The sequence below is a fragment of the Tursiops truncatus genome, chromosome 7 (assembly GCF_011762595.2).
Source record: "Tursiops truncatus isolate mTurTru1 chromosome 7, mTurTru1.mat.Y, whole genome shotgun sequence".
Lineage (NCBI taxonomy): Eukaryota > Metazoa > Chordata > Mammalia > Artiodactyla > Delphinidae > Tursiops > Tursiops truncatus.
The window spans coordinates 29,426,649-29,453,628 of NC_047040.1; the positions used below are offsets into that span (position 1 = coordinate 29,426,649).

Here is a 26,980-nt window from a genome sequence, read left to right on the forward strand (position 1 = left end):
ATATTTGTTTTACATGGTAAAGATTCAATTAACAGCATGCTATTGAAAAAGAACATGCTTTAAAAAAACAAACTTTATATCCCTTAACCCAGAGGAAATGTTTTTGCTGGTTCACAGATAACACAGGAGAAAATAACTACAGTTATTTATGAAATCTTTTAACATAAACTCATCAGAAGGTGATCTGTTTTGAATAAAGAGGATGGTCAAACACTTAGCCAATTTAAAGGGCACACCCTTACATACAGGTGCCTGCTATGTGTATATAAAAAGAGAATCTTCAATCAGATTTGAATGGTAGATACGTTAAGAATAATAAACATTATAAATAATAAATTTAAAAGTATGGTATTTCACACTGACAGTTTTTAGATTATTTTTCTATGCACCACCCTCACTCTCCAAACTAGGGCAAAGGAAGTTAGTGTGTTTTTTATATTATCCTTCCCAGTACAATCAGATCAGATACAGATTAATTTTGGACATCAAATTTGATTTTTGAAATAGCTTAATATTTTCTCCAAAGAAGACACTAAAAACATATTTAGGTTACTGCATTTCGATTCTAACCAGAATGCAAAAAGGTTTTATCATATTTCAATGCAATTTTAGAAACAAAACTAAATTATATTTAATACATTGGGTTGTATATCGATTAATGGGTACTTATTAACTGCTCTCTTAATAGACTGTATGAAGTTCAGCTCATCTGTAAAACGTGTTGAGATAGCAAAAATCTGGCAGAATTCAACCTGAATTGCTTTCGCCTTGCAGAAGGTTCTTACAGACTTCAAAATATCATTTTTTAGACTGCAAAAAGCTCCTGCTGTTTAATAATACTGAACACTGGCAGGGAGAAACCATAAATGACTTCTTACATGCTTAAAAAATAGTACTTTTCAAGTATGTGAAAAATGATCTGCATTCTTACTTTGCATTCTAGGTGAACACCTTATTCTTACTTTGTATTCTAGGTGAACATCTTGGCTATTGTGGGGGGACAATGGGAACCAATTTCTAGCAAGTGCTGATAATTGAATGAAGTAGACTAATATCTAGTCTCCATGAATGAGTGGATTTTAAATACAAAATCTGAGACTCGGAGGTAAAAAGTTCCAGACATATTTTTAAAAGGACTTGATAAATCAGCACAGTCTAAGAATCAGCTACCTGAGGCCTGAAGGTGTTCTGGAATACTCTAGAAGACTACTCAGTGGGGATAAGAAAGGATTTGAGAATCAGCTAGGGAGCTGGACTGCTTGACTTTTAAGAATTTATCTGATCTCAATTTCTCATGATTCAAAGGAAGCTCATAAAAGAAGCTGTAACTTGTTCTTGGAAACAGGAACCAAATACACAAATATACCTGTATTAGTTTCCATTCAGGGATCACAAATAAAGGTGAAAAAAATTTCACCTTCATTGAGGTATAACTGACAAAAGTGTAAGATATTTCAAGTATACAATGTGATGATTTGATATACATATACATCGTGAAAACCCTTTTAATCAATTCAGCAGCCTTTGTAAATCCCTCCAACTTCAATGTGGAGATTCAAAAATCATACACTTTAGCCAAATCAAAAGAGGAAGCAAGGTCACCTAGCTCTTAGCCTCTTCTAATACAAGAAACAAGACCTTTAAAAAGGACGTTTATATGTTGACTTTTAACTCTCAAAAACACCAGAGTAGGAAATAATGCAATTAAGTCCAACTCTCAAAAGATAATTTGGATCATGCTTTCTTTACGTAGTAAGAAAACATTTTCTATTTTTAAAAAATAATAAAATAAATATGGGATTGCTACATTCAAAGCCCTAAATCAGAAGTGGAAGATGGCAGAGGGATTAATGGCGGCAGGAAAGCATCCCCCAGCTAACCACGGACTCCTCTCACGGGTGAAGACAGATCAGAGTAGACCTAAGCACATCTAGCTCAAAGATGCACACTCTCACGTTCTTGGACTTACCCTGATGCCAAGAGCAAAGCAAGGATAGGACTGACTCTCTGGATTTTGCACAAAGGAGACGAGAGAGGCACCTAAGCTGCTCTACAAAAAGCATTGCTACGGAGCTGTTAGGGAAATTCTACTAAGAAAAACATTTGGATTCCAGAGTCCTGTATCATCCCCTGCTGTGACAGAGATAAGTCTTAGTAACATAAAAGGTTTTGTGTCCTTCTTAAAGGCCAATTTTCACGAATGTAGGAGTATCATCCATTATCATGGTTACCCACCCACACACCTGTGCTACACACATGCTGAGTAACACCTAAGGATTTGTGAAGCTTGTATTTTGGGGCCATGTAATTTAATTATTACTTACCGGGAAGTGGCCTTCAAAGAAACAGCCAAAAATACTGGTTTTCTGTTGGCTTTTTACGTAGCTTTACTATAGGACAATGGGGACGATGCTATAAGATACTCTACATCAACATCAGTATCTGATCAACACCACCAGATATTAAGCAAGCCTTATCTACTGAGCCTTGCAGGAAGAAAGAAAAGCATCCTGCATATAAAACAGAAAAAAATTATTTTCAAATAAGTCATGCAATATTTGAATTATAAAAAGCACTTCCAAACAGCATATCTTGAGGAGAACTATACAGTCAAAACAAAGAACACGCAATATGGGCGTCTTGCTGATGGTGCCAGGTGTAGAAACAGTTTGACGCCTTTAATCCTCAGACCTGGAAACCTTGCCTCAAACTGCTCTTATGAAAAAGAATAATTAATAGTGTCTTGCAGTTTGCTCATTTTCTATAGTTCACTAAATCAAATGCGCACAAAGGACCCAGGTATTCAAAGCTGGATGAAAAAAGGTAGATGTATTATTTACTTCTGAAAGCACTGCTGTCACTAAATGTTTGCATTCCATCATGAGTACATTAATGATTTCATGGGAACAAAGTTAACTAAACCTCCCCCAAAGAAAAGGGCACAGATGAATTTTTAACCTCAGTAAAATAACAATACTTCATTTTCACAGCCCATAAGACTGCTCCTGACTATTAAAGCTGTATCAGGTAGAGATACTGGTGGGGGAAAAAATGCAAAATAACTACCCTGTATCAACAGCCCATCACTTGTGTACATTCCATATCAAACACTGACTCGCCAGCAAAAATAAATGGGTGACCAAAAGAGTTACTGCCCCCACTGCCCATCCAAAAATATTAAACCACTCATCTTTGAATTACTCATCCTTCAAAATTCGGCTCAACCATCCCCTCCTCTGTGTAGCTTTCCCTGATTCTACCCTAGTTTGTGGGCTCCGTAAGGAGACTGCATCTTATTCTTCTTTATTTTCCCTTAACTTAGGACAGTGTAGAGGGATGGAAGGGGGGAGGATGGTCAAGTGCCAGGAGTCACATAAAGAAACCCTTTACCAGCTTTAAAGAGCAAAGCATCTCCCTAGGGTCAAGTACCAGGTTGGTCAGCATTCAATGAATAGATACTAACGGCAATGAGGAAGAGCCTCAGACGCAATTAAGTCTCTAAGAAATTCTACCGATTTATAAGAGACACAGTCTTGTCCTTATGCTGTGAGATCCTTCTTGTCACATAGTTTAGTCTAACTTATTACACGTATGAAGTGTTGGGCAAAAAAATAAAGGAAGAAGAAATGAAATGTGCATTCTACAATGTATTAGAGATTTTCAGCCTCTTGTTTGAAAAATATTCCTGTAAGAAAGATAGATGATTCATTTTTAATTTTAAAATTATTTTTATTGAATTAAAGACTTGAAACTTTTTGCAGAAATGGTCACATGAAAAAGCCTATATAGATTTTGTCTTTAAACACAATCAAAATACTAAAGCACATGGTTATCATCATGGAAGATGAGTTAGAACTGACCACTTAGAACACTTTTATAAACAAATCATAATAAACCATAGTTTGGGTTCTAATGTTGGAGATTCTACTCTTACAATAATTTTAAAAGATTAGGGGAAATGATCCTACATGATGATTCTAGTCTATGAATCACCAAAAAATTGGTTCTAGAAAACAACATAATTCTTATTGGCAGCAGACGATGACCAAGAATCTTAATGAGCTCTTTTATCTGATGTCAAACCCCTACTTCATATAGATTTTACAGTACTTAAAGGAAATTTAATAAATTACTGTTTGGGACTAATTTATGCAAAATACAGGAGTAGTGAAAGCAAAGCAAGATGAAAAAGTCAAGTGATATAAAATTTATGTCTCTATTTATGTATAGCTAAGGTTCACCTTTGTAGAGCTTTTGAAACATAACTTCAATGGGATTACTTTATTGCTGAAAAACATCTCAACTCTCAAAGGCTTTGACAGTGGGTGACCGTGAATTCTGATGCCAGTTCTGTCACTTACTGTGTGATTCTTTTTTTTTTTTGAGAGTAGGAAAAAAGACTGTTTAATGAATTAAAAGTCAGAACATGGCATAAAATAAACTGCCAGGACAGAGTACATGAAATAATATTCCATTAATTATGAACTATACAGAGAATAGCCATTATATCAGAAGCAGGTTGTAAGAAATCTAACCTGTCGGCAGGTTGTCAGCCATGCTTCCCTTGTCTATCATTTCCTCTGTGGAGGTTACATGGGGAGGAACGTGGACCATCTTTGTTGAGACAAAATTCTGCTGGATGTACTAAAATGGCAATTACTGTCTATTCAGAGCAAAAAACAAAGTAGATGATGAGAAGAATGTAAAATTCATTAACCTTCCTGCCCACAGCTCCTATAGGAGAAAAAAATCCTATTGCTTAAAAGATATAATTTAAAAAATAGCAAGTGGTGGTACTTTCAGGTGTGTATTTACAAAGCTGCCCCAGACGTACCACCCTGCCATGGCAAAGTTTCTATTTTTTCTCCAACTTGCTGTGTGATTTTATCAATTTCTCCAAGCCTGCAGAGTCAGTGTTTGATATGGAATGCTCACGGGCTGTATACAAGTGATGGGCTGTTGATACAGGGTAGTTATTGCCTCATCTCTCTTGCCTACCTTTCAGGCCCTTACACTCTCTGACCCTCAAACCTTTGGCCAACTCTTACACTTTAGGTCTGGGCTTAGACATTTAGTTCCATAAACGTTAGCTTCCTATTCAATCCCACCCCTCCTAAGGAGATAAAAGCATCCTCAATTTTCCCCACCGCAGCACTTCTCAGACTGTATGTAATTGAGATGCCTGTAGGATTGTCTTTCTCCTCCATTGTTCTGTAAGCTTCGTGAGGGAAGAGTTTCTCTCTGGCAGCTTCAACACTGTCTGGGACTTAGCAGGTACTCAATAAACATTTCTGGAAAAAAGTGTTTGAAATGGTTCATAAAAGGCTTCAATCAATAGAAATCTATCCATCAATCCACTGAGGTTAGAAAGTAGCGGGGGCTTCCCTGGTGGCGCAGTGGTTGAGAATCTGCCTGCTAATGCAGAGGACATGGGTTCGAGCCCTGGTCTGGTAAGATCCCACATGCCGCGGAGCAACTGGGCCCGTGAACCACAACTACTGAGCCTGCGCGTCTGGAGCCTGTGCTCCGCAACAAGAGAGGCCGCGATAGTGAGAGGTCCGCGCACCGCGATGAAGAATGGCCCCCGCTTGCCACAACTAGAGAAAGCCCTCGCACAGAAACGAAGACCCAACACAGCAAAAATAAATTAATTAATTAATTAACTCCTACCCCCAACATCTTCTTTAAAAAAAAAGAAAAAAGAAAGTATGTTATGCTTGGCTACTACGTGAGAAGTCCATTTATGTAACTTTTCTGGTCATTCACAAAATCATGGCTGCAGACATTAACCATTATGCTACCAAATGTTCTGCTACATCAGCACCAAAGGGATAAATTTCTCCCTGATAGCAAAACATTTATATCTCTAGACAGACAGATAAACTTCATTTATCAGATAATGGAAATTATACACCCCAGCACCTGGCCTTTCCCACCTAACTGTCAGAAAAGTAAGATCTAAAATCAGTAGCTTATGCAATTAACTCATCTCAGATGCCTTATAACAGCTAATCCTCTGTGCTTTTCAATTTTTTTGTCAAAATTAACTTCTGCTGTGATTCTTCATTAACATTAATCTGTCTTGAATTCTTTTCCTATTTAGGTTATTACAGAATATTGAGCAGAGTTCTCTGTGCTATACAGTAGATGTTTGTTGGTTATCTGTTTTAAGTGTAGCAGTGTGTACATGTCAACCTCAAACTCCCAGTCTATCCCTCCCCCACCCCATCCTTCCACCCCCCCGCCCCTGGTAACCATAAAAACCAAGAAGTAGTCTGAAGAATGAACTAAGTTCTAGTTTAATTTGGCCACATTCTGCATGGGGGTGGACACCTGCAAAGGGTTTTCTTTAATCCATCAGTCAAGAAATAGTCTCTTGGGCTTCCCTGGTGGCACAGTGGTTAAGAGTCCACTTGCCAATGCAGGGGACACGGGTCCGAGCCCTGGTCCGGAAAGATCCCACATGCTGCAAAGCAACTAAGCCTGTGAGCCACAACTGCTGAGCGTGTGTGCCTAGAGCCCATGCTCCACAAGAGAAGCCACCGCAATGAGAAGCCCGTGCACCGCAACAAGGAGTAGCCCCTGCTCACCGCAACTAGAGAAAGCCAGCACGCAGCAACGAAGACCCAACGCAACCAAAACTAAATAAATAATTTTTTTAAAGTAATAGTCTCTTAATTCAATACATCCCAGATTAAAAAAACAATGCCATGTGATCCCACTGACAATTAGATCCCTTTGATTCTGCTAGAAATTCTTAGATGCCTGTTTTTTTTTCTTTTCTGTGCGAGAGGCTATCACCACAGCTCCTCATTTCTGGGCAATCACAGTCTTCTCATTTCTTAGAACTTAAGAGAATTTAAATCTAGCTCCTATAGCCCTCATGATTTCCTCAGCCTGGTGTTTAATTTCTCTGGATCCCATTCACCCATAATAATTATCGTCAACAGGCAAGAAGGGGAGAGGGTAATGAAGTCTCTTACTGCAGGTAGAGGGCAAACATCCACAGTCCTTCACCACTTACACTAGATCTCATCCACCTATGGAAACCAAAAATCAGTACAATATACCAATGGTTTAATTGTGATTTTGCTTTTAATGCTTCTGTTATCATGTTTAATTGTGGAAGTCATTCTCAACCCATTTTGAAAGTAGGTCAGATACACATCCTATAAAATAGAACTAGAACCTACTAACATTTAGGCAATACTTATTTTAAATCTTTTCAAGAGTTTCAGGACCTGATCTAGCAGCTTAAAGATGGGTCATCAAAAGCAAATGATAATGATATTATCCAAAGCATTCAATATAGGTTTAACTCTTCAAACAGAAATGCCCAAGGGAGACCTGATAGGTACTCACCTGATCAGAGAAAGTAAGGCAAAAAGAACTACCCTGTACTATGGAATCAAAATGCTTAAAAATATACAGGAAAGGATGACTTAAGGAGAGAAACCCCACAGCAACTCATTCCTGCCAGCACTGGAAATCTTAGAACACTACTGGGCCTCTAGGACATAGGAAAAGCAATATTTATCTTCATTGTATTGCACATGGCACAGTGGCAATCAATACTCACAGCAACTGTGGGGGTCTGTGCCTCTTAAGGTTCCTTATTATCACAGAAACTTTTTCAAAATTGCATAAATAAAAAAAATAAAAAAATAAAAATAAATAAATAAAAAAAATTGCATAAATAGTTCTACTCTCCCTGAAGTACATAAATGCAAAAGAGACCATAATCTCTCAGAACGACACTTTGAAATTATAGCAGCAGAATTAGCTACCAGAAACAAACAGGCTTGCCCATTAACAAGCAGCAGCTTAATGCTGACTATCCCACTGCAATAAGCAATAAATGGATGAGGCTGGTGTATTTGTTTGCTAGGGCTGCCATAACAAAGAACAACAGAAATTTATTTCCTCATAGCTCTGCAGGCTAGAGTCTAAGAGCAAGGCCTAAGCAGCACTGGTTTCATTTTGAGGCCTCTCTCCTCAACTTGCAGATGGCTTCCTTCTCACCATGTCCTCACATGGTCTTTCTTCTGTGCACACACAAGTCTGTGTCCAAATTTCCTCTTCTTAAAGGATACCAGTCATATGGGATTAGGGCCCACCATAAAGATTTCATTGTAACTTAATTACCTCTTTAAAGTCCTTATCTCCAAATACAGTTACATTCTGAGTTACTAGGAAGTTAAGTCTTCAACATATAAGTTTGGTGGGGGGACAAAATTCGGCCCATAACAGATGGTCTGGTCTGCTCAACAAACAGGATTATTTTTACTAAGAGGGAAGTTTATAGCAATACATGCCTTTTTCCAGAAACAAGAAAAATATCAAATAAACAATCTAACCTTACACCTAAAGGAACTAGACAAAGAAGGGAAAATGAAGTCTAAAGTCAACAGAAGGAAGGAAATAATAAAGATCAAAGTGGATTAAATAAAATAAGAGACTAAAAAGAGAACAGAAAATATCATTGAAACTAAGAGCTGGATCTTTGAAAAGGTAAACAAAATGGACAAGCCTTTAACTAGACTCACTAAGAAAAAAAGAGAGAAGGCTCTGATAAATAAAATCAGAAATGAGAAAGGAGAAATAACAATGGATGCCAGAGAAATACAAAGGATTATATGAGAATATTACAAATACCTACATACACCAACACATTGGACAACCTGGAAGAAATGGACAAATTCTTAAAATCATATAACCTTCCAAGACTGAATCATGAAGAAATAGAAAATCTGAATAGACCAATCACTAGTAAAGAGATTAAGAGAGTAAACAGTAAACAAAAGTTCAGGACCAGGTGGCTTCACAGTTAAATTCTCCCAAATATTTGAAGAAGATTTAATACCTAGCCTTCCCAAACTCTTCTCAAAAATTGAAGAGGAAAGAATGTTTACTAACTCATTTTATGAGGTCAACATTACCCTAATAACAAAACCAAACAAGAACAACACACAAAATATTTACAGGCCAATAAGTATATGACAAGATTCAACACCAAAAACTCTCAATAAAGTGAGCATAGAGGGAGTGTACCTCAGCATAATAAAGCCCATACATGACAAACCCACAGCTAACATCATACTCAATGATGAAAAATTGAAAGCTATCCCTCTAAAATTAGGAACAAGACAAGGATGCCCACTTTCACCACTCTTATTCAACATAGTATTGGAAGTCCTAGCAAGAGTAATTAGGCAAGAAAAAGAAATAAGAGGCATTCAAACTGGAAAGGAAGAAGTAAAACTGTCCCTATTTGCAGATGACATGATTGTATACATATAAAACCCTAAAGACACCACAAAAAAAACTGTTAGAAATAATAAATGAATACAGTAAAGTTGCAGGGTACAAAATCAATACACAAAAATCTCTTGCATTTCTAATGCTAACAATGAACTAGAAGAAAGAGAAATTTAAGAAAACAAGCCCATTTACAATCACAACAAAAAGAATAAAACATGTAGTAATAAATTTAAACAAGGAAGTGAAAGACCTGCACTCTGGAAACTACTAAGACACTGTTGAAAGAAATTGAAGAAAACACAAATAAATGGAAAGGTATTTCATGCTCATGGACTGGAAGAATGAACAGTGTTAAAATGTTCATCTTACCCAAAACAATCTATTTCAAACTATGTTACAAAGCTATAGTAATCAAAACAGTATGGCATTGGCAGAAAACAGATACATAGGTCAATGGAACAGAAATGATGGCCCACACATACATGGTCAATTTACAACAAAGGAGCAAAGAACATACAATGGAGAAAGGATCATCTCTTCAATAAATGGTGTAGGGAAAACTGTAGGGAAAAATGTGGTGTAGACAGCCACATGCAAAAAAATGAAACTAGACCACTATCTCACACCACGTATAAAAATCAACTCAAAATGGACTAAAGACCTGAACGTAATTTCTGAAACCATGAAACTCCTAGAAGAAAACATAAGCAATACACTCTTTGACATCAGTCTTAGTTATATCTTTCTGGTTATGTCTGCTCAGGCAAGGGAAACAAAAGGAAAAATAAACAAATGGGATTACATCACACTAAAAAGCTTCTGCACAGCAAAAGAAACTATTAACCAGACAAAAAGACACCTATCAAATGGGAAAAGATATTTTCAAATCACGTATTTGATAAGGGGTTAATAGCCCTTATACATAAACAACTCATACAACTCAACAACAAAAAAACTAACAACCCAATTTAAAAATAGGCAGAGGAGCTAAATAGACATTTTTCCAAAGAAGACATACGGATGGCCAACAAGCACATGAAAAGATGTTCAACGTCACTAATTAACACAAATAAAAACCACAATGAGATATCACTTCATGCTTGTTAGAAGGGCTATTATCAAAAAAGCAAGAAATAACAAGTGTTGGCAAGGATGTGGAGAAAAGGGAACCCTCATATACTGTTGGTGGGAGTGTAAATTGGTGCAAACACTGTGGAAAACAGTATGGATAGCCCTAAAAAAATTAAGAAGAGAGCTACCATATGATCCAGCTATTCTACTTCTGGGTATTTATCCAAAGAATAAGAAAACACTACTTTGAAAAGATATATGCATCTCTATGTTCACTACAGCATTATTTATAGTAACCAAGATATTGGAACAACCTAAGTGCCCATCAACAGATGAATGGATAAAGAACACATGGTATATATACATACAAAGAAATACTACTTAGTCATAAAAAAAGATGAAATCTTGGGACTTCCCTGGTGGTCCAGTGGTTAAGAATCCTCCTTCCAAAGCAGGGGACGTGGGTTCGATCCCTGGTCAGGAAACTAAGATCCCACATGCTGCAGGGCAACTAAGCCCACGTGCTCTGGAGCCCGCGCACCACAACTAGAGAGCTCGCATGCCACAACTAGAGAGAAGCCTGAGCTCCACAACGAAGATCCCGCACACCGCAACAAAGATCCCGCATGCCGCAACTAAGACATGGTGCGGCCATATAAATAAATATTTTTTAAAGAAAGATGAAATCTTGCCGTTTGTGACAACATGGATGGACCTTGAGGGTATTATGCTAAGTGAAATAAGTCAGATGGAAAAAGACAAATACCGTATGATTTCATTCATATGTAGAATATTGAAAACAAACTTAACTAAATAAATAAACCAAACCAAACAAAAAACAAACACATAGATACAGAGAACAGAGTAGGGGTTACCAGAGAGGAAGGAGCAGGAATGAGGGGGGGAGGCGTGAAACGGGTAAGGGGGATCAATTGTACAGATGAATGATAACTAAATTTTGGGTGGTAAGCACGCTGTATTGTATACATGAGTAGAAATCTAATGTACACATGTAACTTACATAATGCTATAAACAAATGTTACCTAATAAATTTTTTTAAAAAAAAACAGGACTATTTTAAACCCTATCTGAACCTTCTGCATTTTCTTTATACTGTTAAAAATTGACTGAAATAGTTACATTCTTTTTTCTCACCTAATGTGAACAGATGAGCCATCATTAGAATTATGCCCAGCTCCCTTGTAAATTTATAGTCCAGGGCTGTGATCAAAGCAGCCACAGAAGACTCCAGACAGACGGCCCAGGCTGCACATCAACATGTGACTGAATGTCACCAGGTCTCAGGTTGCTGGAAATGATCACATCTTCCTTGCAGGGTTGGTGACAGCATTTAAATTGGAGCATATGAGTAAAGGGCTTAGCACAGATCTATTACCATCATTACTATTGCAGTAGATAGCCTTCCTTCTACAGACCCCTGAAATTAGGAAATAAAGCATTTAGCCTGTAAATTAGCAGCATCTTAAAGACATAGAATTCTGAAGTGGAAAGCAAGGTTACTTGTCATTTCTAACTCCTCTGGACTCAAACCCAGAAAACATGCCTCAGCGGGCAGCCTCAGCAGCGAGTTTGAGACCAAAAGCCTGAATTCCCAAAAGCCAGTGCCTTCCCTCGTCCGGATGTGTGAGAGGAGTTCCAGCAGTGAGACTGATAGGCAGATAACAGGAGAGAAGCAGGGGGTCAGCACTGACATGTATGGCCAGCCAACCTTAGGTCAGGAGTCAAGCCAACTCACAAGTCCGCCCCGGACTGCACTGCAGGTGGACCTGCCTCACTCTTCTCCAGCCACAGCTTCTGCTCCTATTCATTCACAAAAGGAAAATGGGGCAGGAGACCTGTCTCTCCTCCACATGCTTCTCCTTATAAACCAAACTTTAAGTTCAAATCTCCAAATTTGCAGAGCTGGAAAAACAGTCAACAGAACAAGACTGAAATTCCCCCTCTGAATCCAGTGACTCCAAGCAGGCAGCTTGCCTTCCGTCTGCTGATCGGTGGTTCAGGCTTCTTTGAGAGAAGGGGTTCACTAGTCTTCACTCATACCAGGGGTTCAATGCCTTCCTGCTCTCAAACCTTGGCTCTGCCACTTCCCCACGTAAAATGCACCTTTCTCCCTACCACATCTTTCCAAATCGAAGCATCTGTAGCAGACTCCAACATGCCCTGCCCACATGGCCTCAGCATAACACGCTGAAGGCGGGTGACTGGAAATACCTAAGATTTCTGGCTTTTTTCTACCTGAGAGGAGGCACGAGGGACATACTGAAAAGTTATTGCCCCCAGAAACAGCTCTCAACCAACAACAGACTGGCACTTGGTGAACAAAACTCCAGCTTCCTCACCCCTCAGTTCAATAATATTCTGGCATGTTCTACAGGATGAATCCATGGACTCCCAGGGTTTCCTCAGTGGGAATGAGCCCCAGTTGGGCACGTGGGAAATTACCCTTTTTTAGCTCCCTTCCCTTCCACTTGTCACTCCTCAGCTCCCTAAATGTATTTCCTTGCTTCAGGATCTGCTACCAGGGAAAGCAAAACCAAGACAGCATCCTTTAAGAAAAACATTAAATCTCATCTTCCCCATAAAACCTTCCAACACCAAGGCTTCCCAATTCACTTCCTATCATGTTTACTATAATTTGTATATATTTTAATCTCTTTTCTCTGCTATGGGCTCTTGGAGAGGAGGGATTCTTTTACACAGCTCTGAATTCCCTGGGTTGCTCAGCACAGTACCTTACACAAACTAGATGCTCAATAAATGTTTGTTGGCTGAATAAAGAATGAATTAACCATGCTAATCAACACGGAAGCCAGGGTCTTTATTTAATCTAGCTGAAACTACATCAATGTGGCTGTTTTCTTCTTTCAAAAGCATTGCATGAACTACATTTCATGAGAAAACTACTGTGGGCATATATTTCTTTAAATCAACATTTTCTAGGTATTCATCTTAAATCAAATACCCCCCAAAATCAGAACAAAGATACCATAAACTGGGTGGTTAAACAACAGAAATCTATTTCTCATACTTCTGGAGACTAGAAATCCAAGAACAAGATGCTGGCTGATTCAGTTCCTGGTGAGGTCTCTCTTCCTGGCTTGCAGATGGCTGCCTTCTTGCTGTGTCCTCACATGGCAGAGAGAGAGGGAGCAAACTCTCTGGTGTCTATCTTATAATAACACTAATCCTATCAGATCAAGGCTCCACCATATGACCTCATTTAACCTTAATTACCTCCTTGGAGGCTCTATCTCCAAATACAGTCATATTGCAGGTTAAGGCTTAAACATAGGAATTTTAGGGGGAATTCAGTCCACAGCATGGAGCATGCCTTTCCAATTAGCAGACATGTATAAGTACCACACATTACCTTAGTTAGTCCTTACAACAACCTATAGCTTAAGAAGCTAAGAATATATCCATACAATGGCATATTATTCAGCTACAACATAAATGAACCTTGAAAATATTACACTATGTAAAGAAGCCAATCACAAAAGGTCACAAGTTGTATAAATCCATTTATATAAAATGTCCAGAATAAGAAAATTCATAGCAACAGAAAGTAGATGAGTGGTTACCAGAAGCCTGGGGGGAGGGGATGTGAACTGCTATAGATACAGGGTTTCTTTCTGGGGCAACAAAAATGCTCTGGAATTAGATGGTGGTAATAACTGCACAACTCTGTGAACATAATAAAAACCATTGAAGGGAACACTTTAAAGGAGTGAATTTCATGGTGTGTGAATTGTATCTCAAACTATTACTAAAAAAGAAGTTAAGAAATTTGCCCAAGGTCACACAGCTAGTAAATGACAGCCTCCAGATTCAAACCCAGGTCTGTTTGACTCCAGAACCTATGCTCTCAACCATTATGTAACTCTGATCACAATTATTCCCAATTAACATTTGCTGAAGACACCAGCAAATTTAACTATAGGAAATATGGCATAATTCCAATCACACATATCAGAGACACAATCCTCAGACTCCCCGAGGACTTCCAAGGATCAACAACACACGTTAAGAATTGCTGGGGACTTCCCTGACGGTCCAGTGGTTAAGAATCTGTGCTTCCATGCAGAGGGCACGGGTTGGATCCCTGGAGATCCCACATGCCACGGGGTACAGCCAAAAAAGAAACAGAATTGTTAATCCAGTAATCCTTTTTAAACCTTATGTAACTTGGAACAATGGTCATTCTAGAGAAAAAACAAAACAAAATTGAAAAGGGGAGTATCCTGAAAGGAGTATGACAAAAGATCCTCTGAAGCCACAACTAGGACTTTTGGGGCTAAAAAAAGGTAAACCGAACGGTGTGATGGCCATGCTTCCTGCCCTCCAGTGGCGTCCTACCCAAATGCCTCCCCATGGACAACGGCCCTTCACGGTCTGGCTACACGGCTTCCTCTCTGACCTCATCTCCTCAGTCTCCCACCATCCCCTGCCCCCCGCTGCACTCCAGTCACATCAGCCTTGGTCCTTCTTGAACATCCCACATTCTCCTCAGCACTTGCTGTCTCACAGTCCCAGTTGAGTGGAACCTTCTCACCTTCCAGCCTCATGTGGTGTCTCATCTTGGATGATCAGGTCTCAGCTCAATGTCCCTCCTCAGAGAGACCTTCTGGCTTCTGTGACACCTAAACCACACTGGCCACTCCCAGCTGAAGTCTCTTTCCATCACGTAGCCCAGCTATATGTTTTTCAATGCACTCGTCTTTATTTAGTGGTTCACTGTCTGTCTTCCCCTAGAACAAAGCTCCATGAGGGGAGACAGCGAACTTGTCTATTTCACTCCCAGCAGCATCAGCACCTAGAGCAATTGCAGGCATAGAGCAGACGCTCACTCAATATTTGTTGGCTAAATTAAAACACGCACCTCTGCCATGAGATGCCTCAGCAAGCCGAGGCCTCACTTGTTCAATCCATGAAAGCGCAGACTCAGAAAGTTCTCCTCCCAGGAACTCACAACAGGGTAGTCTTCACAAGCTGGCAGTCCAGCCCGGGTGAGGTCATTAACCCTTTAGATTCTGCAGATACCACTCTGATTAGTTTATGTTAACACCTTAATGCTTTCTTTCCTTCACTGAGCTCGTAGACCTATCATACACCTTTTGCCCTTCCCCACCTTAACAATTTTAAATTGTTGTAAATAGTGTGGCAACGACCACCCTTTGGTGGAAATGAGATTCCTCTTTGCTCAGAAGCTCTTTCTCCATGACTGACTTTAAAAATTCTCTTGACTCTTTACGTTCATTCTAATGGAGCAGCCATTGAAATTTAGTGAATCACAGCCATCGAAAGTTATTCAAAGTAGAGACCCACCCTGGCCAACACTTGTCACACTCTTACCCAATTCCCTTGTCTCCGGAGATCATGTGAGCATTGCACACACACGTTGCGCTCAGAAGGCTCGGGAGTCTGAACAGGGGAGACACCATGTGATTATGGGTCTCATGGTCTCCCTCTCACTGCATTTACTTGTCCCTATAGAGACCTCCATTTTTTCCTGGTCCTCTTGACCTCATCTCCATTCTTACCCAAACTGGATCCTGATAGCAAACTACCCTAGTTATTCACCAGTGTTCAAAGAGCTCTGTCTCCACTGCTCTTCCTCTGAGTCACCACCAGAAAACACCCACACTACAATCTACCTTCCTCCCCCACACAGTGCAGTGACGGAGTTACTGAGCACTCCAGGTTAAAAAAATAAAATAAAACACCATCAGGTACAATGACACAAACACCAACACATAACATATGACTTCTAATGAAGATTGCTCATAAATTCTTTAACATGACCTTGGTGAGCTTCCTCACCCATTTCTCTCCATGTTAGCCTAAACTTTCATCATTTTCCTCAAGCCCAACCCGCCCTCCTTCTCCATCCCAATGGTAGATAATGCTGTCTCCAAGAAGAAAGAAATCTTCAGAGATGCACTGAACTCCATCCCTTCTCCTGCAAGCTTATCTCTACCTGCATATGCCCTAATACCTTCATACAAGTTAGGAATGAACTCTCTCCTGGTTCAAAACTAAGTTGCCCTTGTGTTCTTGCTCTCACTCCCTTCTATCTTCACCCAGATCTTGCTCCATAAATTATCTCCTCTCTTCTGTATCTTCATTCCTCACTCTTAACATCTCCATTTGTCAGCCTAACACTTGCTCTGTTATCCCTGAAAACCCCTTCCTAGACCCCAATGTCTTCTTCTGGCTACTATGCTAGCTCTCTTTCCTTCTCACCCAAACTTACCCAATGAGCAATGCTGTCTCCAAACCATCTCCTCTCAGTCACTCCCAGCCCACTGTAACCTGGTTTCTGCCCCAAACTTTATGGAAACTGCTGCCTTCAGACCATCAGTGATTACTTAATAGGTAAATACAAAGGTAATCTTTGCCCGTTATCTCACTAGATCATTCTGCTGCATGTGAGGCTATACATCACAACTTTCTGTTTTGAAACTCTCTATTCAATCATGCTCCTGATTCTCCTCCCACTACTCTGATCACTCATTCTCTGTCCCTTCATTGGCTCCTCTTCCTCTCCTCAACCCTTAACAATCTTCCCAACTTATGCTCTCCTTATTTTACCCACCCTTCCTGAATGAACATGGTCTCATTCACAACCACGTTTATCATTAACATTCCTATGGAAACTACTTTCAACTCTACTATCTCTAGCCCCCACCTCTTCCCTGAGCTTTAGACTGTTATATCCACCTACTGCCTAGACATGGCTTCATGTATGTCCCAAAGCCCCTCAAATCAATTATGTCTACTCTGATTTCACATTCTTTTCTCTTCACCATTTAACCTGTTTTTTCCCTGTGCTGCCCATTTCACCTGGATACCACCTTCCACCCAGCTATGCAATCAAGGTACCTCTTAACTTGAACCCTTCTTTCTGCCTTGCCACCCACATCAAAGCAATCCTAATGATGTTTATCAAACGAAGACTCCTCAAAAGCATTCCCTCTCCATGCCTTTTAGCACTTCCTGAGAACAGAACTTCTGTTTATCTGCTTACTTCATTTTTCACAGTCTAGGGGATAATAGACCAGCACTGAGCATGACATACAAGATCTTGCATGAGTTGAGCTGTCCCTGTGCCTACCTCTTCTGACTCACCTCCCTCAACCTTGTAATTTACCAAGAAATTCAACAAAAGACTCATGCTCCCTTTAACATGCCCCACTGCTACATGGCCCTTCTCCTTAGCACACACTCTCTCCTCTGCCTAGAACACAATTCTCCATTCTCTCTCTCTCTCTCTCTCTCTCTCTCTCTCTCTCTCCCTCTCCCTCTCCCTCTCCCTCTCCCTCTCCCTCTCCCTCTCCCTCTCCCTCTCCCTCTCCCTCTCCCTCTCCCTCTCTCGCCCATCCATCCCCAACACTTCCCTTCCTCACTAGCACTTGCCCTCCAAGATTTAGCTCAAGCATCACCTTTCCTAAGATGCCTTTTCACACTCCTCCAGCCTGGAGAGCTTCCTCTCTCTAGTGCTACCATAGCATTCCATGTCTATCTCCAGCACAACCAATTTCACACTGCTCTAAAATTATACGTTTATCTATTAACCTCTCCCAAGTAGACTATAAGCTCCTTAAGGCAAGGACTGCTCATAGTAGGTGCTCAATTTGATTCCTCTGCATGTTAAATATTAGTGGTAAATAATCTTCTGATGTGTCTCCAGACTTCTAAGTACCCTGGATGTCCCCATATGACCCTTTCGCAGGCACAGTGCTGACCCAGCATGGTGAAAAGGAACTCAACCAATGCTCAGCAGACTCAAAGAGGAAAACCTGCAGTATCTTCAACACAGGAAATTCTGAGTTCTGCTGATTCATTCTGACTTAAAGCTGCAATTACACTTGAGTAAGGAGCACCCAAGCTGACCCTGCATCTTTTTTTCTGCAGAGCTCACAGAATTTGGCACACAAGAAATTTAATAGTTGTTCTTTATAGTCCTCTGCAATCTCTCAGATATTGACTGTGGTCACCCACATTATAGTGTCTGATAGCATTACGTGGTATTTTTCTGGCAAAAATGCAGTCTTGGTCAAAATACTGATGAGAGTTTAAAATATTGACTGGAGCTTCTTAAACTAAAGAAAACCATGCAGGAAAGTTCTTTCACCAAAGAAAGGCTCACTGCTGGCTCAATTCGAGGCTGAAGAGCCCTGCTTAAGGCAACAGCTCTTGTTCGTGCTTTGTACAAAGACATCTGTGCAATTGGTTCCAACTTGGGAAATAGCATTTATATATCAACATAAACACATGCTCAAAGAAAAATCGGGTAAATCTTCATCAGGACCAAAATTTCTAACCAACTGTATTAGAGCAAATTACGAAGCAAAGAACCTTCTCAAAATAGGTATTTGCAAGTGATCATTTTCTTCTGTTCTTCTGTTCTTCTGTTCTTCATACAGAAGTCGTGTGAATTGCATACTGAAAGGTAAAGTGGAATTTCTAGACTGAAGTCTAACTATACTTGAGTCAGTAATTTATCATGCTTGCTATATATTGTAATGATTATAGTTAGCACTTAACTAACTAGCATTACTTTAAATATTTGTTCCATTTAAAATCACAATATCTAAGAACTGTATTTGAGATTTTTAACAAATTAAATGTTAAATGCCTCTTCTTTCAGGAATAAAAAGACATTATTATTATTAAAAGAATTAACTTCAGACTTTTATATTTTTCTTTAAGTGCTATATGACATATAATCAGCTAGAAAATATCAGTTGCTTCAACAACAGACATTACTTTGACTAAAATATTATCATGAAGTAGAGTTTTACTGCACTTACTTCTTAACAGGATCATAACTAAATACTTACTTGTTCAGTGTGAGGTCAAGAATGAATTTGGAGCCGAAGGCTTCAATCTGGAAGCTTGCCTGGGCCAGATGGACAGCCTATGGATTCAAAAAGACAGAAAGAACCTTAGCTTACTTTCCTATCTTTAAAGCTGATTATATTGATATCAAGAATGATATTTAATAAGAAGAAAATTTTCTGGACTGATTCATTTCTTTATGGATCCTTATGTAACAATTCATTTCTTTAAGAAATCAGGTGCATTGTCGTAGCCTTACTTGGAAGACCTAAATATCTGTGCAGGAAGGAACTAATAAAAGTCCTTTAAAAGGGACCCATCGTGACAAAGATTAAGAGCAGATTCAACTGGACTTTCAAAGGGACCGGGATGAATTATGCAAAAGTCTGACTAATTAAAGCTTGATTTCATCCTATTCCGTGCACAAAGCTAACCGATTCTTTCTGCACACCTAAGTGAAAACTCATGTCAGCGCTCTGCTCTTCATCAGGAATTGGAACTTTCTCTAAATGATGTATCAGCAGAATGTGCCGGTAAAATGGGATAGCACAACCTATTAACTTCAGCAAGCACTTCAAACCAGGCCCGTCGTGGATAACGAGAGTTCATATCCCCCTTTGAAAGTCACACATTTACAAATACTGTCCTCATTGTGATTTAATCCAAATACAAAGATAATCTCATCTAAACATGAATCATATGTTCTAGGTATTAAAGATTGGTATAGCTCACAGAAGCGTCTTGCATAATGTAAATTAACAAATCAATGAAGTTTTGTTAAAGTATTATCCAAGATAAAACTCTCTTTTGTCACCCAATCAGGAAAGAAAAAAAAAAAAAGGACAAGGATACATGCAACACCTACCCCCTACACACACACAAACCTCCTTCCTGCAGACCTCATTCCTAAGGTACAGTGGGTGTCGTGTGTGAAGTGCTACATGCATGGCAACCAGACACTTGCCAGTCCCCCTTCCCTCAATGCCACCCCATGCTCCTCTTTTCCCTTCTCCTCCACTTCGCATTATAGACATCCTTCAAGGACAGCCCAACGCCATTACTTTCCAGGAAGCTTCCTTCACACGCCTGCTGGGAACGAACTCAGGACTTCAGGAGCACTGCATTTGTCCCTCCCTCCACAGTAATGTATGATCGCTTCCCACCCTGGACGGTTTGCCCCACAACTCATACCACAAGGGTCTTGCGAACAGTTGTACATTAACAACCCTTCCCCCAAATACATGAACTTTCAATTAATTAACCAAGTATTTATTGTCAAGACTCTTTTACCATGCCAAACCTATAAAACACTATAAATAAACCATGACTTCTGCTTCTTGTCAAGCATAACTGCTGATCAGATAGTCACTCTGTAATAAATAAATAAAATTAAAAGGAAATTAACATATTAAATTTTAAATACAGAGCAATGAGAGAGAAGGCACCTCAATCCCTAATACCACGGGACGCCATGTCTACCCCAAACAACCATGTATCAGTAGAACAGGGTCATCATCCTTGATCTGAGCTTCCTGTATTCAGACAACTCCTTGAGAGAGAAAGAAATTTCTGTCTTGTCAGGTATGGTCTCTGTCATCTGTAGCAGAACCTCTATTTATCTACTATAAATATCACAGAGTCTTTAATCTAAATTCATTCTGTGTCTTAAAGCATTAATTTTTGCATGAAAATTTTTATTTGATGAATAATTTGTACAAGGGGAAATTTTTCATCTCTGGGTCCCAAAAGTTTAAAAAAAAAAAAAGAAAAACCTTACTTCCTGAGAATAAGATAGATCCTTAGGCATATTTCTCTTAAGAATATTAAATAGTAGAGGAGAGTTCATTAATGGCACCCTGATCTAAAAGAGGTGATAAATGTACTTCTTTGAGCATCTTTATAAACAAGAATATATTGTGGTAAAAAGAGTAACTACACATTAAACAAAAAACTACACATAAATTATGACTTAGCAAAACAAATGAAGCAAAACTTCCAAATGAATATTCCAAAGAAAAGTGTTTTGATTTCAAATTTAGGCAAATCTCTGTATGTCTGTTATTGATGTAAAGAACCTCCCAGCAAAAGGCTCATTTTACAGCAAATAAGCAATGAGACAAGTACAAACCCCAAGAAAACCCTGTTGCAAAATAACGTAGCCCGGTAGTAACTGCTTACTCCATTTGAAAGAAATTGCTCAGAGTCAGACAATTTGATCATTGTCAAATAAGTTTATACGGAGTCAATGTGACAAGCTTCAGTTTAACAGAATTCAATGAAAGGGCTGGCAAATAATAGTAATACTGGGATTTTCCTTTGCTTATTTTATTTACTCCTTCCACACACACGTGTTGAGTCCCACCCTGTGTAGAAAGATGGCTGGGACACAGCCCCACGCTCAAGGAAGCGGCAGCCTCCAGAGAAGCAGGCAGGGCTGCCATCCTTCGTGTGCCTAAGGGACCACAGGGACCAAGGCTTCAGTGACAAGGTGCGGTTTGAACAAAATTTTTTAAAATGAGTAAGAATCTTCCTGCCAAGAGAAGAAAAGACATTCCGGACCTGGGAGGAAACATCTGTAAAAAATAGAGTAAAAAGGGGCCTTCCCTGGTGGCGCAGTGGTTGAGAGTCCGCCTGCCGATGCAGGGGACACGGGTTCGTGCCCCGGTCCGGGAAGATCCCACATGCCGCGGAGCGGCTGGGCCCGTGAGCCATGGCCGCTGAGCCTGCACGTCCGGAGCCTGTGCTCCGCAACGGGAGAAGCCACAAGAGTGAGAGGCCCGCATACCGCAAAAAAAAAAAAAAAAAGTAAAAAATGAATACGGAAAACAAACTTAAAAAAAATTTTAATGAATATGGCCTGTAGATAAATGACTTTTGGAGGAAATGTCAAACAATGAATCTGAAAAGGTGGGCAGGAGACTGTGCGGCTTTGTGTGACGTGATCAATGACGTGTCTGCTCACATATACACACGTGTGGCCAAGACACAGAGCTTTCCTTTAAATGTCCCCCACTTACTCAGCACAGTGTCTGGCATATGTCGTCATCATCATCATCATCATCATCAATACCAACACTATGATTCAAACGTATTGACAGATTACTTTCCACAACAGCTGAAACAATTAGTGCAATGTCATCAACAGCATTCTTGTTTCTCCATAGGAAAAAAAAAATCTGATTTTGTTACCTTTATCAGGAAGACTGTTTTAACATTTGAATTCACTTTAATGCTGAGAGGCAGCACATTTTCCTATAAAATGATTTAAGATTTCCTTAAACATTCATCTTCCTTGCATAGTTAGCAAATGGAATTAGTATATTCATCTAAAATATCTGTATCCATTTTAAGTAATTTCAATCCAGTGATGTATGTTATTTTTCTTACATTCCGTTTCTCTTTCCTTTGCTATACATTCTGCATTTGTACACAGAGTACAGATTCTTCTCTAGACCAAAATAAATACCTGACAAATGCTACTTTTCCCTATCATTCTGTTATTTCTGCTCTGCCCTAGAAATGATTAAAGTAAGTTTTAACTTCTTGTATCTCTATGTTATTCTATATTAACTGATCCGTTTTTCTTTAACAAAATACCATGCATATAGTTTTGATAATTGCCAATTTTAAATATGTTTTCAAATCAGGTAAAATGAGTCCCCATCATTATTGTTTTACAAATCACATTTTTTGAAATTATTTGTTTTTATTTCATATTAACCCACTTCTTCCAAATGGTAGAAAAATTAGAAGAATGGTTAGGATGGGTAGAAAGTTTTTATAATATACAGCCATATCACTTATGGTTTATTAAATATTTTAGAGTTGACTAACTGACCAGCACCACTGAAACCCACTGAAAACACAAAGACTACCTCAAAGAGTATTGCTCTTCTTTTACAAAGAAGGACCTGCACGGCGAGATTTAGGAATGTGTTCAATGATACAAAATCACAGGAATACTTCAGAGAAGAGTTCATGAACCACACGTAAGGTCATAATGGGCTATTTGCTCCACTGGGATATCTGCTAAACAGACTTAAAGATTAACACATGTTTTTACAAGACCTGTCACTGTAATAGCACTGTGGAAGAATGCAGGGTTTTAAAGTCAAAGAGCGTCATTTCATGACAAGAATAAGCACAACCCTGGGCTCAGAATTACCATCCTGAAAGACTGAGAACAGCTGTTGCCTAAGCACTTTGAGATTTTTCTTTTGACTCAGGATCTGGCACAGGGAAATTACAGGAGCTCTATAAACAGAAGCAACTAAACTCAATTACATACACAAACCTCCTTCACTGAAGAACAATTTATACATCCTAACAGTGTGCTTTTGTTTTCCTGTTTTTTTACCTCATGGTATCATATTAAATAACTTCAGAAGGCTTTTAGGGTCCTCACCTAAGATTGGCCTTGCATCTTATCCAGCAATGTTATGCTTCGAAGCAATCATAAATGCTCGGCTTTGGGTAAGGTACATTACATAAGCTGAAAGACACAGTTATGTTTTCTTGGGACTTATAGTCTAGAATAGTTAACATTAATATGGACATGAAAACAAGAGAAAAAGATGACTATCTACTTATGGAAATAAAAAGCAGGTATTTCCAGGATATATATGTTTTCATGCAAAAATGAATACATAAGAAGTATTCAATTAGTATTCTTTACTACTTGTAAGGAGTTGTAAATTCTACAGAGTGTGTGCATAAGTGATTATGGGAAATGAACAGTTTACACTTTCTCAGAATTCAGAAAATATTACAAGACTGAATTTCAGTAGAAAATGAGCAACTTGAATTGAGATGTCTACTATCAATCACAACATCCACTGAGCATGTATTTTACTTTACTACGCTCTATAAGGTACATGGTTTGGGTAACAGAGGAAAATTTAGAAGAAGTTTCCCTGCTCTTAAGATATACTCAGTTTAGTTAGGGAGACACTCATTTAAGTAACAAAGGAAACATATCCAGAGTGGCATAGCAATAAGACAAGAAAATGCTTTACAAATGGAGAGCAGAAGACCTGGAAGGTATCAAGCAAGCCTGAGCAGACACCACGAGGATGATATAAGCTCTGCTTCCTAAAGAGGAGAGCTATGGGCTTCTAGGAAAGGAGGTGCTTGAGAGAGAAAAATGCTATAATTAGAGTTAGAAGCCAGATTAATAAAACTGTCTTCTCTGCCAGAAGGGATCATGGAAAACGTAAAACAGGTAAACAGTTGATTACTAATGAGACTGTAGGTAAATTTTTTCTTTTTCTTTTTCTTTTTTTTTTTGGCTGCATTGGGTCTTTGTTGCTGCACGCAGGCTTTCTCTAGTTGCAGCTAGCGGGGGCTACTCTTTGTTGCAGTGCACAGGCTTCTCATTGCGGGGGTTACTCTTCATTGAGGAGCACGGGCTCTAGGCGCATGGGCTTCAGTAGTTGTGGCATGCGGGCTAAGTAGTTGTGGCTCGCAGGCTCTAGAGCGTAGGCTCAGCAGTTGTGGTGCACTGGCTTAGTTGCTCTGCGGCATGTGGGATCTTCCCAGACCAGGGATCTAAGCCCTGTCCCCCGCATTGGCAGGTGGATTCTTAACCACTGCGCCACCAGGGAAGTCCCTTTTTTTTTTTGGCAATCACTTTGGGAAATAAGGTTCCCTAATATATTTATCACAGAAAGATATGCAAAATATTAATATGTCCAGCAAGTAATTATTATATTCATCGCATTATAAAGTACATCTTAATGCAGAAAAAATTTTCTTTCTTCTTATTTTTGTCAGAAAAATCAGAGAATTTTCCCCACTTAACCAAATTTGGCCCACATAATTAGAAGGAAATCACAGAACTATGGAGTCACAGATGTTAAAATTTCAAGGTGCCATTCTGCCATGGAGGATGCATTTTAATCTTTTTACATCATCAGAGTTAATTGGAGGAAATGCAGAACAATATTGGCTCACAGACAGGGAGCTGGAAGCGGGTTGCACCTGGGCAGAATATATTTCTAAATTTTGCCTGAATTTTCCACATGAAGAAGCTGAGACAAAAGAGGGGAAATGATCAGAACAGTCTCATGGCTGGTGAGTAGAAGACTGAGCTGGAGCCCGGGGAAAGGTCTCCTGGTTTAGTTTTCTTTCCAGCATTGCCTCCTTAGAAAGTGCACAATGACAGTGAGGGTCCTCTATATAAGAAGTCAGGAGGGTGTATTGTACACTTTAAAAGATTCTCATTAAAATGATGAAATACACAATGTTTTTACTTAAAGAAAGAAAAATATGTCCATATATATGGGAAGTCCCTTTTCTTGTTTTTATTTCCCTCATTGCTATGATAATATCGTTTATTCTATGTTCATTAAAATATCAAACATATATGGTGTGTGTGTCTGTGTGTGCACACATGTATAAACTATAACATTTTCAGGAAAATTTTTTCCCTCCCTTTATCTTTTTGCTCATGGTTTTTTCCCCTACTCTCAATGATTTTTCAATAGATCTAGATTCTTCAAGAGTTTCCACCCTTTTTTCTTCAAATACAGTGGGAAAAGTTCATAGAATTTCAAAGACCTTCTTCTTTTGAGTTCCAGGACATTTTATGGTATTTCAGAGAAGACAGCTTTGGAAATTCCCCAACTAAGAAGGAAGGAAGAGAACCAGCTAATCAGATACTAGAAGCATGCTTTGTTGTAAAGGGTTGAGTTGCTGAAGAAAGAACGGATTGAGTTCCTTCACCAGGGAGTTTTGCATCAATCTTGGTTGCACAGTATGTTTTTCTCTACATAGAAAAACAGGAGACACAGAATCCTGCCAAGTTTAAAATGAAATCAGTTTGAGGAAAATACATCACTTTCTTAAGAATAGATATATGTATATGCATAACTGAATCACTTTGTTGTACACCTGAAGCTAACACAACATTGTAAATCAACTATATGCCAATATTAAAAAAAAAAAGAAGTGAGAAAGGAGCAAAATGTAAAAGAAAATGTCAAGCAATCTCACTATCAACAGATTTTCTCATAAGTCTTATAAAATCACAACTTGAGAACTGAACTGATCTAATATTCTATTGAATAAAGCCGTGTAACTGAGATTTATAAGCAAAAATAAATAAATAAGAAAATATGTTACTTTCTTTGCTCATACAGGCTTTTCTGTACATGACCAATCTGGGTCTATCCCACAGCTAGAGAAACATAAAAGTCCAGCTTGTGGATCTTTTTTCTGTGTAATGCAAAAACTCAAATATGGGAATATGTTTTAGGAGTCTTAAAGAGCAAAAGAAAATATCAATAGGACATTTAAAATTATAATCTAGTTCTAATCCCTTATTCTAAGTTTGCACACTGGTGATCACCAATGTGATCAAGACTCATATATAATAAAAATAATAATGCCCTGTATTTCTTGTGTTTTATCTCAATTATCTAGAATAACATAAAGCTAGTAGGGCAGACTTTTTTATTATCCTCTTATAGAAGAAAAACATTTTTAAAAGGCACAGAGGGGTTAAATGATATTTTTATACAAGGTCACACATCAAAGAAAGAAAGATGAGGTTCAGGGAGAAAAAGTGCCAAGTTCATGCCAGAAGTCCTTAAACCTCCAAACCTCAATGTTTCCTGGTCATTAAAATATAAATAATAATAGCTTACCAACAGGATGTATGTGATGATTAAATTATATAACAACGTAAAAAAAGTTCCTAGAAAAAGTTGGCCACATAGAAAGAGATCAATAATTTAGAAAGGAGGTAAAGTAAAAGGAGGAAGAGAAAAACAGAAGAAGAAAACT

General features: G+C 38.9%; 1 protein-coding gene across 1 annotated transcript in view; it reads right to left on the reverse strand.

The window, feature by feature from the left end:
- ADAM23 (ADAM metallopeptidase domain 23) overlaps positions 1-26,980 on the reverse strand; it is a 150,405-nt gene that overhangs the window by 85,248 nt on the left and 38,177 nt on the right. Inside the window, exon 3 of the mRNA XM_073807353.1 lies at positions 19,198-19,274. Coding sequence (XP_073663454.1) covers positions 19,198-19,274 — 77 coding nt within the window. The remainder of the gene's footprint in view (positions 1-19,197; positions 19,275-26,980) is intronic.